The sequence below is a fragment of the Corapipo altera genome, unplaced genomic scaffold, assembly GCF_003945725.1.
Source record: "Corapipo altera isolate COAL_440 unplaced genomic scaffold, ASM394572v1 23b, whole genome shotgun sequence".
Classification (NCBI taxonomy): Eukaryota; Metazoa; Chordata; class Aves; order Passeriformes; family Pipridae; genus Corapipo; species Corapipo altera.
Window position 1 is genome coordinate 3448884 of NW_020884885.1, and position 14256 is coordinate 3463139.

Below are 14256 nucleotides of genomic sequence, written 5' to 3' on the forward strand. Positions count from 1 at the left end.
CTTAACACTCAAGCTTAGTGCTTCTATTTTTAAACCAGATAAAATGGATTTTAATTTTTTTTCCCTAAAATAGCTTTAACATTACTTATTTTAATGAAAGGGGTCTAAATCAAAAGCATTGAGATAATAACAGTAAGTTGTGCCCACAAGTATAATCCACTAGAAGCCACTCAAGCTATAGGTAGTGGGATATGTCTGCTTAAAATACAAACAATTAAGCATTTTCTGTTATAAAAAAATAAAACTTTCATTATGGAAAAAAATTCAGTGTGCAGATTATAACTGTGATTTTCAAAGTTAAATTCTTATATCATCTCTTTAAGGACCTAGATAAAATTGCTTTGTGTTCAGAGGAGTAGAACTTCTTTCCCATGGCTTCGTAGGGTTTGTAGGCAGTCAGCGTTTCTAAAATGCATACCATTCAGTTTCCTCAATGATTTTGTGTATAAAATACAATTTAACTGAAAATTGTTTAGTTTTACATCTATGGAATTTTTCCAAGTCATAATTTCTGATTATGAAAGTATTTTGGCAACAAATAAACAAAAAAAATCCAACTTCCTCTAACTTCTTTCAGTGTTATCACCAGTTATCTGATATGCTTCTTTAGTCGACTCTGATAATAAACAGTGGTATGCTTAGCAACTGTAATTCAAGGTTTTGAAGTTTTATGAATTTGCTAATAAGGTAATAGAGAACATTTAATCATGGAATCCCACATTCAGTTCTGTCAGTAAAGCAGACACTTAAATGCTCTAGTAATTTTGTTGTATCAAGTCATGCTATTTGTACCTGTGGTATCTGAATGGGTGGATGTTCAGTTGTAGTTGCCGGGCAGCTGGAGCCTCAGTCACTTTGTGACACAATGCTGTTTGGATTCTGGTTTTTTTGCAGTGTTCTAAAAAGTGGATTTTCGTAACATTTTATAAGCCATTTTTACAAATAGGTAACTGACAAAACAGAAACAATCACCCATCCAAATGACCTTATTTGTGTTTTTAAGGAGAGATTATCTGTGAAAAGATTTTCACTTTGTCAGATAAACTTTCCATATATGTACTGCTTGCATAAGTAGTTGAAGTTGAACTGGACTCTGTTCTTTGCAGTCCTGCTTCCATGTTGGCTGGATCTTCTGTTTCTTATCAGCTTGTTAAATTTCTGTGGTGACACTTTATGATTTCCCCACAAGATAAAGGTGAAAGGGAAGATGGTTTGAGTTGGAGACTAGTATTGTTTAAATGGAAATAGTATTTAGATACAATAATTAGAATAGGAGAATGTTTGATCATTGAGTGGAACCTCTTGTATAAAATTTGAAGAACTTTGCATTGAGTAAAAACTTTGCAGTTTCCTTCTAGAGGAGATATTATCTTTCTTTGTTTACAGACACATTATGTCTTTCCCTTGTGTACCACTGACTGAGCATCACTGAGAAGAGAACCTAACTGTTCTGACTTCCAGTATTTCAGTCTGACTGATAAAGTATGTTTTTCCTTTTTAAAAGCTTTCCAGTATTACCTGGTATCTGCTTATGGTTCAGTGGTTTGCTGTGTTTGCTTCATGAATATTTCATGACTTATTATCATACATTATTCTTTTTGCTGTGATATACATTCTGGTTTTGCTTCTTTTTTTTTTAATAGGTTGATTGAGATAGCAGGAAACAGATTCCCTACTTATTTTGACTCGGATGAAAAGGTGTTCTGCATGACCCGTAGCATTCACCTCTATCGAGAACTGACCTGTTGCAGTGTACTGCAGAGGTATTCTTTTCCAGAGTTTAAAATAGAAATTCAACACCACTTTGACTTGATTGTCTATAATAATATTTGTTTTATATAAAAGTTTTATGAAGAGTAATTAATTTATTTGAGACCTTTTCATGTGGATAACAGCATGGTCTCCAGCAAAGTAGCACTGCAGAAAGATTGACATTACTCTTTTCATTTCGTTGGTCTTTTCATTTCATAGCATGTGACTAATCTGGTTGATGTTTTTAAATTTCTGATAGACAATTTCTATGTCATCTGATCCCCGTAAACCTTTAAAGGAGATGTTCATGAGACAGGTCGTCTCTTGGATTGTGGAGGGACCATAGTATAAGAGTTGCATTGTCCATTGAAGAGGATCTTGTTCCTCCAAAGCACAGTTTCCTTCCAGGAAGACAGGAACCCTTCCAGCAGTGGGAGGAAGGAATTGTTTAAGAGTCATCAGCATGAATCTTGTTGTTGGCAGTGTTGTATTGTCATGCTGTTACCTTATGTTAATTTGTGAACATATTTTGCAATGAAAATTAATTAAGTTATATTTTATCATCATATTGCGTGTTTTATGTTAGTGAGAGAACTATTCTAAGGATACTTTTATCTTCTAATGCAGCTTTATCAGAGAACAGCTAGTAGCATATTGTAGAAACATGGAATGTCTTGGGTCGAAAAGTACCTTAAAGATCATCTAGTTCCAACCCCCTACAATCGTGAGGAACACCACCCACTAGATCAGGTTGCTCAGAGTCCTGTCCAGCCTGGCCTTGAACACTTCCAGGCATGGGCCATCCACAACTTTTCTGGGCAACCTGTGCCAGTGCCTCAGTACCCTCTGAGTAAAGAATTTCTTCCTAATAACTAATCTAAATCTCTCTTCTTTTAGTTTAAAATCATTTCCCCTTGTCCTGTCACTACCTGCTCATGTAAAAAGTTGCTCTACCTCTTATAAATAAGCTCCCTTAAAGTACTGGAAGGCTGCAATGAGGTCTCCTTGGAGTTGCTTTCTCTCCAGGCTGAAGAAGCCCCAGCTCTCTCAGGATGTCTTCGTAGGAGATGTGCTCATCACTGTAGCCCTTCTCCTGAGGACTTCCTCTGGTCCATGTTTTTCCTGTGAGGACCCCAGAACTGAATGCAGTACTCTAGGTGGGTCTCATGAGAGCAGAGTAGAGGGGGAGAATCACCTTCCTTGACCTGCTGGCCACACCTCTCGCTGCAACCCAGGATATGGTTGGCTTTCTGTGCTGCAAGCGCACACTACCGGCTCATGCCCAACTTTTTGTCTGCAGACCTCCAAGTCCTCTGCAGAGCTGCTCTCAATTACACTTTCTTCCAGTCTGTACTTGTCTCTGGGACCACCCTGATCCAGGTGCAGCTCCTTGCACTTGGTCTTGTTTAACTTCGTTAGGTTCTCACAGGCCCACTTCTCAAGTTTGTCCAGGTCCCTCTGGATGGCATCTATCCTTATTAACAAATTAGGTTTGGAAGTATGCGAAGATGTATTTGACCTTCTACATACATAGACACCAAGGAATCTGGAGTGGACCATGGGATGCATCTACTGTGAGCTAAAAAGCACAGTTTCCATGTCCACTTTACTTGCCATCTGCCATTCAGGGGTGGTACGGCATAGTCTTGCTAACTAGAGATTCTTCCAAATCTTCTCTTTTGGAGAGATTCTGCCTTGAGGTATGTGGACCAGTGAGCCTCAGATTCCTTTCCAAATCTCTTCAATACATGTAGATGTTAGTGGAGGTGGTGTGTGAGGAGGGAAAAAGAAGGGCTGACTTTCAGCTTATTAGAGGAATTCTTTTATTTAAACAATTTCAGAGTTATAAAATGGTTCTATTGTGTAAGTAATGCTATCAGTGACTTTCTTTTTTTCTTTTTTTAGGATTATGTCTTTGGAAGAAGAAATTATTTCAAAGAAAGTTAAACTCATAATAATTGACTCTGTCGCTTCAGTTGTCAGAAAGGAGTTTGACACAAAACTTCAAGGCAATCTGGCAGAGAGAAGTAACTTTTTGACTAGAGGAGCATCAGTGTTGAAGTATTTGGCAGAGGAGTTCTCAATACCAGTAAGTTCTTCCTCCTTGCTTAAGTTTTTACCTTAGACTATGAAGTCATAAAATTGGAAAAGAATGAAAATGACAGGAAGATGAAACCCAGAAAATTATTCTAGCAGAAATCTTCAAGCAGGTACTGTTACAACCTGCCCCAGAAAAGTGAGGAGGTTACCCAGGTTCTTATTAATAAATCCCTTGGGGTGGATTAGAGTGAAACGACACTGAATAATCAATGCTTGAAGACATGTATACGTAGGGTTTATTTTAGAACAATTTTGTTTCAAAGGTAAACAGGTATGTTAGCATTTTGAGTGTTATCACCTATACCTATCACTTATAGCAATATGGCATAAAGATAACCTTAAGGGAAAATACATAAGAGAGAGAAAGGAAAAACAGGATAAGGGTAAGGGAGAGTGAGGGAAAGAAAAGATGAGAGTGGAAAGATGTATATAGTCACTGCCCACGGGGTCCAGTGATGAAACTTGGTAGTTGCAGCTTCCATGTCTCTTAGTTGAAGTGGTGACCTTGATCCATTGGGGGCGAAGGAGGGAAGCCCCCACACTCAAAGAAGTTATGAGTTATTGCATCCATGGGTAGTGTCCCGGGCCATGCCGTGAGCCTCCAGCGTCTCCTGGGCCTGTGTGGGGCCTGGTAAAAGGGTTTTTCCAGCCTTTCAAGATTGGCAGAGAGGGAGGATGGGCTTTGATGGGTCATGCCATGAACCTTCAATATCTCGGACAGCCCAGCGCAGAGTTCGTGTGGAGGGCATGGTAAACACAGCTCTTCTCGCCTTTTCAGGGCTTGACACCTTCAGCAGCACTGGAGGGGGAGATGCACCCAGCTGCCCATCATAGTTATAATGCAAAAGTCCTTCAAAAGCCTGCAAAAGTCTCCTGGCAATCCTAGAATGCATAAATCATTAACTGTTTCAGTCTCTGACAGGTACCAGTTGAAAAATAGTTGGGAAATGGAAGAACAGTAACTGTTTTGCTTCTTGTTTTTTTTGTGTGTGGGTTTTTGTTTGTTTTGTTCTTTTTTTTTTTTTACATTTAGGACTTCAAATAAGGGACAGGATTCTCCAGCTGTTTCAGTGCTTTGTTTTTTGTTTGTTTGTTTTCCTTGAATATTTTATTTTGTTGCCATTAAATATTGTTTAACCCTGATGGTTCCCTTCTATTGCAATGTCACTCTAAGTAGTCCATACCCTGGCTAGTTGAAGGGTTTTTTTTGTCTGTCCCCTTTACTCAAGTTAATAGAATCTCAAAAGGCCTAATACTCTGGAACACCTTAAATTCCTTTTGTGGCTGATAATGTGTGTTAATTTCTGCGGAAAGGGGGATAACAGCTCAGGAAATCCTTGTTTGTGGATTTGCCCATAAAATAAAAAGGAAGACATGGACACCCAGGGGGCAGGGACTGGGTAGAACTGATTGAAAAGTGCTTTAGACTGTATAAATGTTCTTGTGTGTGTGTTCATGCATGAAGGATCATTTCAGAGGATGCCATTGAAACTCAACTCTTGAAAGTATTTCCTGGTATGGGTAACCTACTCATCACTCCAGTCTAAGAGAGAAAGTGAGGTAAGAATGTGAGTAAGACTGGTAGGACCTTTTCACTCTGACACTCCTGAGGTCACAGAAACTATGACACCAGTAACAGGAGGTGTGGAACTGGCTGATGTAATTTAAGAGGAATAGATTTCCTTCTGCCATGTGATTTCTAAAGACTTTTTATGGAGAAGATTAAACCCTATATAAGTGCCTTTAAGGTTCAGGAACAAAAGATAGCTTCCTAGTCAGTGCTTTAAAAAGCCAGGAAGAAGTTGTGTGTAAGTATGTGCCCTCTGATGTTTTGAGAAAATATTAAGCAGCGCTTTGAAAAAGGGGAGAAATTTTAAGAGAAGATACTATTTTTTCTCTATTTCTGTATTTTCTTCTCCTTTAGACAGCCCCTGCCCCTCCCTCCACCTTCACTGAAATGGTGAAACTGAGCTGGCTTTGAATGTCTGACAGTTCAGGCTGCTGTCCTGCTTAGTCAGAGTGACAGTGTTGATATGCACAAAAGTCTTAAAACTGGACAGTATGGAGTAGCCTAAGACTGTGATCCTAATTTTCCCTATGTAAGAAGAAAATAAACCTTGAAAATCTAAAGGCTTCCATTATGTTAGAGCTGATATGTTTGCTTTAAGACGTCTACAGTACCTGATGTGCTGGTCTGTTACTATTTTTGACTGTGAACACTTGGGTAAGGAGTTCTGGAATTTTGGGCGAGAACTTGTGCTGTGGTCACAGCCTTCATCTTTTTGAACTGGTCCCTGAAAGGTCTTGCCTTTTAAATAAAATCCTTATAGAGCTTTATAATGACATGTAAATACACAGATGGAAAGCTTGTATGTTTTTAAAGCACCTGTTGATTAGATTTATCAGTTTATTCAATGAAAACCCAACTCTATTTTCATTTATCATCATCTTTAATAAACATTGCTTGTTGGTTGGTTCTGGAGTATTTTAAAGATTTGCTAAATTTCATGTTACAAAATAAAATCTAAGTCCTATTAGTTGAGAATTCTAGGAGGGCCTTGGCTAGAGATTTGCTCTCTTGCAAACATAGATCCCTAAGCGAGGCCGTGTATGACTAACGTGCAAAATCCAATGTCAGTGTTATGCATCTGCAGATGTTGGTGCATGCTACAAATCAGTCTGCTGTTGCATACATTGCAACAGAATCTCAGAGGTTCTCATTGTAAATAACTGTGTTGGAATTATTTCAGATGTTTTTACCTACCTAGAAAATCATAAATTTGGGACTAAGAACGTTAGTAAGGTCGCAAAGTGATTTAGATAATTAATAAATGGGACACGTAACTTCATAGCAGAATCAGTGCAACTAAATACTAAGTTGGGCAACAAGTTTGGAGTTGATAAATGATAGGATTTGGATTTGAACTTGAAGGCAATCCTTTTGGCTGTAGCTAAAGTTCTGGTAACAAATTTTGAGTAGTTGAGCAAGGGAATTGAGAATTAGGAGGTATCAGCTATAACTGTCACTGGAGCAGTACATCTGGTGCTGACAGTCCAGGAAGGATGATGAAAAATCAGCTTCCAGAGAACAGTCTTGAAAATGGCTGGGGGAGAGCGGTCTTAGTAATGAAGACATAAGGTGCTTACTTTGTTTAGCTTAGCTAAGGAAGTGTTAAGGGCTTCTTCATTAGTCAGTGTGCACCTACTTGGCAAAGAGGTATTTGATAAAAGCTTCTCTTCAGCTGACACAGGTGTACCACAGTTCTGTGGTTGGAAGGTGAATTAAGCAAGTTCAGACTTCAAATAATGGGTGTGTTCTTACTGGACTAATTAATCATTGGAATGCATTACTATACATAAATAGCTGCTTATCACCGAGTATTTTTTCGTGAGCATTTCCCCTCCTGCATTTCTTAAAAAGAAAGTGGGTTCAAGTAGAGTTAAATTTGGGGAAACCCTGTGCTACTTTACTGTGCTGGAGTTCAAAGGATTTCAGTGCTGTTCTTTCTGTTGGTGTTATAAAATCTGTTTATGATTATGTATGTTTCATGTCATACAGATATCATATTTCATGATGTGAGGTTATAGAATTTGATCTGCAAAAGTGACTAGCACTCATAGTTTTTACCAACTCAAGGGGAGTTGTTTCAAACCCCAGTAGCTCTGTCTGGTCTGCAATATTTGGAAAAAAGTTGACTTAATTGCATCAAAACTGATGGTCATTGTTCAATAATCTCTCTGCACCTCTATTTTCAGTTTGTAAAATGGAATAACAGAGCTGTTTATTGAGAGGATACTGTGAGGATAGAGTCATTACTAGTGAGAAAGCACTTGTACTGAATCCAGGAATAAGATACAGATGCTCATTGGAAAGTAGCAATTGCCATCCTCAGTGTAAAATTTAAATAAGTTGTAGTAAATTAAACCTTAATCCATCTTTTGAGATGAAAAAAAATATTAAACATATTAATTGAATGGTACCATCTTAGCCAGTGATTGAAGCCAGTGAAAGTGGTGTGTGATTTTCATTTTTTGCTTGACTTAATGTTTTTGGGTTTTGGGGTTTATTTGTTTTGTTTTGTTTTGTTTGTAAAGTACAAAGAAAAACAAAGCTTTTTTTTTGTTGTTGTTTTGTATACATATTAGTAAAGCATAAGCTGTTTCTCAAAAAGTGAAGTATAATACCTGGTCTCCTTTTTTGATTTTTTTTTTTTTTTCCGTGTAACCTAGCGGTAAGGCTGCTTTCATCCAAGGCATTATAAATGATGCCAGAGCAAGAGGCAGCCCAGGGTTTGGATCACTTATGGTCTATTGACAGGCGACCAGGCAGCCATACTGATGACTGAACAGTCACTGAAGCTTCTGCCTCCATGGGGCACTAGGTAGGAATGTCCCGTTTTCCCTTTTCCTGCACAGAGCTGTGACCAAAACATACTTTTTTTTCTGCCAGGTTTGGTTCAAACTAGCCAGTCAGATCAAAAGCAACTGCTAGAAATTGAGAAGGACAGCTTGATTGTTAATCAAAATTAACTTTCTTTTACTCTACAGTGCTTTTATTTTCTATGCTAAAAAAGTCAAGAAACCTACAAGTTCCACAGATAATATTTTTCCCCTTTAGATGCCACGTGCTCCATTTAAAAACTAAAAATTTACTTGATATTTTTAATATGACAGCAATTAAATCTATCACTGTCAATTTTCTTTTCATACTCGCATCTCATATTTTTTTAGTTTCAGTGCTTCACAATCACTTACACATTGTGCTCTGTAAACTTTATCCCCAATGTTTCCATTTACTTTAGAAAGCCAGACATTTAGCTAAATGTATATTTGGGTTTAGGTTGAGTAAGTTTTTTCTTCTCTTCTCAAAATCTGTTTATATGCACAAATTACTTGACTTCTGCAGTGCCTTTTCTGCTGTCTTTGGTTAAATGTATTTAATTGCATTGTCTCAGCTTCCTGCAGTAAAGTGTCCCTTGATTGAAGTACTGCTTTTGGCACAGGTGGAATATTCAAATTTTTATTTTCTCCCATATGGCCTCATTCTTGTTTCTGTTTTATTCTGTTTCCACAGATATGGTTTCTTTGCACCTTTGCTATTGCTGTTCTGATATTTGAAAATATTAGTTTATGGAGAGCTAAGCGTATTCCAAAATGAAAGATTTCTGAAGAAAAGTTGTTTAGATACCAGTTCCCTTTTGATTGGTAATAAATATGTAGATAGTTTGAAAAAGTGGATGATTGATTTTTTACATATGTAACAACACTGTATGCCTACTTTTCCAAAACTGTGGGGATACATTCGACTTTCAGATGAATTTGTCTGGACTGTAAGCTGCTGAAATGCAAAATTCATTTCAATACTTTGCTGTTAAAAGGTATGTTTAATATGAGTGTTAGAGAAACAGTAATTGAATTATCTTTGCAAGTTTTTTAAATCTAGAATAAGAAAAACTTATTTGCAAAGCTCAGAGAACTTAGCACAAACAAAATGTTCCATTTTGAAGTTTTCTGAAAAGAGAAATCTCTTCTATATTATGCTACATTGAAACATGTGTTTCTTTAATGAGAAACTAACCTTAACAGAAGAAAACAGTTTGGAACTGAGTTACCAGAATTTTACTAGACATACTTAGGCTGGATGTGGTTCAAACCATTTCTAGTGGTAAGAATTCAGTGGAAAGTCTGGATCCTTTTCTGTTAAGCTGCTAATGTTTATGTATGGTGTCTTGTCACTCAAGTTAGAAGTGTATCTTGTGTTTGTATGTGTGTGAACTTGAATACTCTCCCCAACTGCTAATAGAAGCATCTTTTTGTTTGTACATAATCACACTGAACTCCTGGCCATCTGCTTGCTGTGAAATCTTGAGGTTTATGTAGTAATGTAGTTCTCCTTTCAGTCTGGGACTGCTACTTGCTTTGTTCCTTTGCTTCTCCCTTCCATATGAGTAACTTTTATGCTTTTTTTTTCACGAAGTTTTTATATTTCTCTAGGGAGCAGCATGAAAGTTAAAACAGTATGTGACTGATTAGAATACACAGAGCCTGCAGAATTTTATTAATTCACTAGCTTCTTAGAGAAACTGAGTTATCTCTGATCAACTCAATAGGATGAAAAGATACAAGTGTCTTATGCTAATCATACTGTGAACATTATCCACAGAGGCATAAATATTTAGAATAAGGCAGATATTGCAGAATTTGCTGACTTTATTTTCTGTATGAAACAAAGAATCTTTGAGTAGCCCTAACTTTGTTTTAAGCCATGGAAAACAGCAGTTAATTTGTTTCTTAAGTCAGGGAGATTACTTCCAAAACTAACTTTCTTCTACAAAAGGCAATGCTTGTTCTCTTGAAGATGTTTCGCTTCCCCTGCACCAAAATTCATCTTGGTGTTCATGTCCTCGTTAAGTGGTGAACTTAACAACATTAGAAAATTGTTTGTGCTAGCTGTATCAGAATTTTTACTTTCAAACACACAGTATTTTGGTATAAAACCTAACCTTGTTCAGTGTGCTTCATCAGTTTAAATAACAAATAGTCTCTGAAATGAGTGTGGTGAGGCACTGGAGCAGGTACCCAGAGTAGTTGCGATACCCCCTCTCCATAAGTGTTCAAGGTCAGGTTGCATGAGCAAGCTGGGCTAATGGAAGGTGTCCCTGCCCCTGGCAGGCGAACTGGAATTAGGTGATTTTTTAAGGTCCATTCCAACCCAAACCATTCTATGATGTTAAGATTTCCTGCCATGTTATACTTAGCAGTGCTTTCATGCCCAGAACTGAGTCTATAGCTTTGGGGTTTTTAATTAAATATTATGGTGTTACCCTTTGTTTTCTTACAAATGCTGGCTTAAAAAATAAGTGTTAGAATTTCACATACATTTGAACACTGCTGTCTGTAAAGTGTGATTTGGAATGAATTTAAATTTTTGTTGTTGTTTACTTGGGAAACCAAAATGGTTAAAGGGGACTTATAGAGTAGCATTCTTTCTTTACCCTTGCTAAAACTTTATAAACCCAGTTTCTCTGGGTTTCTCTGGCAGATTGTTTATGTTTCAATTATCCTTCCACTCCACAGTACTGAGCAAAAAATACTTTGGATAAAAGGGAGTTAATTCAACTGTTAAGTGCTATTTGAGTGGCAAAGTTAGATGGTTTTGTCTTTTTGTATGTTTGTTAAAAATTATCTTCAGAAGGCACAACTTTGTTTTAGTTTAAAATGACTTTAAAACATAATTTTAACTGTCTTCAGTACTGCTGCCATTTGTGTTCGATTTTATGTGTGTCTGGAGAATATATGTTGCTGCAGTTTATGGCCCAACACAGTGTTCCTTTTGGACCATCTGTGCTCATAAAATGTTTAATACTGCTGAGGAAAAGGAATGAGAAATGGTAGAGCAATGTTTCCTGTTTTCATATGGTGACGAAGTATAGAAAAGGAGGTAGTTTTAAGTTATATGATACTTGAATTCAGTTTGATTTTTCTTTTAAAGTATTCCACTTTTTCCATTTTACAGTGCAAGTGAGTTTGCCAAAAGCTATCATTCTGCAGAATTGCACATATGAAATTATGTAGAAGGAATGGACCAGGATTAACATAGGAGAGGGACTTGAGAGGAGTGAGATTTTATTACCAGATTCGTTTTTGATCTGTTATATGATTATGCACAATACTTGCTATAAAGGAGGGCAGACACTTTTCCTAATATCTGCCTTGACTTGAATTTCTGAAAGACTTCTTCCAAAATAAATAAACAGTTTCTTGTGTCTTGTGTCCTTTTATGCCTTGTATTGGGAGTTTAGGGTTTGACAAGATGTACTGTTTTGACTGTATGAAAAACTGCCTGAACCTTTAGGCCAATAATTTATTTGTGACTCTGCAGAAAAGTAGTTTTATTATGAGTATTCAATTCTTCTGTATTTTTTCATGTGCTACCTCACTGTCCTTTGATTTTATTTAAACTGTAGGTTCTTTAGGAATATTTCTGCATTTGTGTAATGTGTAGCTGGAAGTGATTCTAATCTTTAACCAGGATAGCAGTGCAAGGAATAGTTGACCAGATTACGAGTTGTTAGAAAAATCTTACCTGTATGAGCTGAGTGATTTGATTTCCAGATTCCCTAGGGTTTGTTTGCTTTATGGTTACTCAGCCCCAAGGTTTCTGGGAATAATGAGGACCTGCTCTGCAGTTGTTACTGCTAAATAATATTGTACCAGTCCCCCTGAGGCATAAAGGAATGGGGATGAAACAAAATTAAGATTGAGCCATGCATGTCTCTTACAATATAAATGTACCCAGAGATCAAAAGTAAAATCTTACTTTCTTGGAAAGAAAGTGGTGGTAGAGACGATGGTACCAATGCCCTCTTTGTGTTGTTTACAGGACTGCTTTGTGAGAATATTGCAGTTGTGTGGAACCAGGTACACTGTTGGGGCTGCTTTTTGATGCAATGTGATCTGGAAGCAATCTACTTGCTGCTGTTAACTACAGAACCTGCCTTTTGCAGTCTGCAGAATTTCCTCTCTTTCCACTTGTAGTTGGGTGGTAATATCAGACAGACTAAAAATCGTTGCTGCTAGATGGTTGATGATCCTGTGCTGCCTTGAAAACAGGAGTATCTAGGTTTACAGAACAAGCTTTTCACTGCACTTTTTCTTCTACTTTTGAGGCTCTTGTGCCTTAGAAGAGTTATATGTTTTGCTCTGGTTTCACTACTCGGTTTTGTTTGGAATTGAAATCTGAGCTATAACATATGGTATCCTGAGCAACTTCCTTCTGATTTTTCTACAAGAAGACTCCATCTTCTCTATTGAGAACAAGTATGTTTTATGTCATTTTTCTTTGAAGTTTCAGCTATGTATTGATTTATTCACCCTAATTTTCTCTTTAAAGAAGAAAATCCACCATTTTAACACCAAGCATTTTTATTCATTTGGCAGAAGTTTGGGATAATCAAACTGAGGGAGATCCATTCCAAATATGGATTCCAGTGAGAGTCTACATGATTACAGTAACCTCATCAAAACTGTCACGTTTCCTCTTGCTAAAATGCATAGCTATCTCACATTTGAGAATATAGTATTTCTGTTGTAATATACTAGGTAAACAAAATTAGATTTAGAGGTTTTTATTGAATATGACTGAGCAGTCATCTGCAAAGTTTTAATTAGACAGGAATGAATGAGATGCTGGTTTTGTTAGTGAGACTACATCTGAATTTTTCCCCCTCAATATTTGAATAATCTAATTTGGATGAGCTGCATTGCTCACTTCAGCATAAAAATCACTTTATTTGTCTTCAGATTCCAGTATTTTCCATACTTTACTTTTGTATTTATTATCTTGTACTTCTGACCTAGGCAGAGAGTACTTTTCTCTTCAACGATATCTGAGGTTGACTGGATTCCTGGCAGTCTGTGGTATTATGTTTTTCATGATATGCTGGTTAGCAAGACCAGTTTAAATAGATGAACTAAACACTGTTTTTTCTTGCAAAACCCCTTAGTTCTTGAGAGAATTAGAATTGCTTACTGCTTAGATGCTTTTTGTAACTTCATAAAGGTCTCCCCTAGGGAAAAGGGAAGCTTTCTTAAGGGCGCAAGCACATGCTGGTGGTCTGGGTACTTCTCAAGAACACTAGTTTAAGGGAACTGGCTTCAGATATTGGCAGTCTTCAAAATACAAAACTGAAATGATTTGCCTGTAAAGCTTATAAACAGTACTAGCAAGGTACAACTGGATAATTGGAAGTTATATATAAGGCGATGTGTTTTTCTCTATCAGTCTTAAATTTTTGCATCTCCTGAAGCTGGCATGTGTTGGGCTTGTCTAACTTTCTCGGGTTGCATGGAAGAGCTCCATGTCACAGCTCCTCCTGGCATTGTAATGAAAACAGTCATACTTGGGCAGTGAGTACAAAGTTTTTGGGGAGGTACAGAGCATGTGCACAGGACTAGTATACTGTGTATTGGAGCAGGTATGCTCTATTCTTTAGCTTTTGTGATGGAAGCTGAGTGGAGCTGCTAGAAGCAAAAAGAGGCTGCTGCAACATTTTGTGAAGCCTGTTCCTGCTTGTCATATTTTGGAAGAGCAGATTGACAGTAGTAAAGGAGATAGTTACTGGCTAGAGATATTGTTTGGGGTTGGCAGCAATGCTTACTGCCATGTCTCTTTTTCCAGATGACTTAAGGGAGTCACAGTAGGGCTACCACTAGACAAGTGATTTCTACCTGGAAATCCACTGAACTTCAATTGTCATTCTGAAGTTATCCCTAGGAAAGAAAGGCCACCAGATACAAGCTGCAAGCAAAATAAATTATCGCTTGAAATCACAAGTGGCATGTGGGTAGTAGGTTAATTGAGCCTGCTTACAGAAATTGTGAGTAGTCCAAAATCAAGAGGTG

At 37.4% G+C, this 14256-nt stretch overlaps 1 protein-coding gene across 12 annotated transcripts in view; it reads left to right on the plus strand.

Annotated features, from left to right (window-relative positions):
• RAD51B (RAD51 paralog B) overlaps positions 1-14256 on the plus strand; it is a 427893-nt gene that overhangs the window by 12587 nt on the left and 401050 nt on the right. For all 12 annotated transcript variants that reach the window (XR_003527485.1, XR_003527484.1, XM_027642185.1 and 9 more), the window contains exons 6-7: positions 1644-1763; positions 3658-3841. Coding sequence is in view for 10 of the 12 variants with exons in the window: in XM_027642185.1 (XP_027497986.1) it covers positions 1644-1763; positions 3658-3841 (304 nt within the window). In the remaining 2 variants the exon portion in view is untranslated. The remainder of the gene's footprint in view (positions 1-1643; positions 1764-3657; positions 3842-14256) is intronic.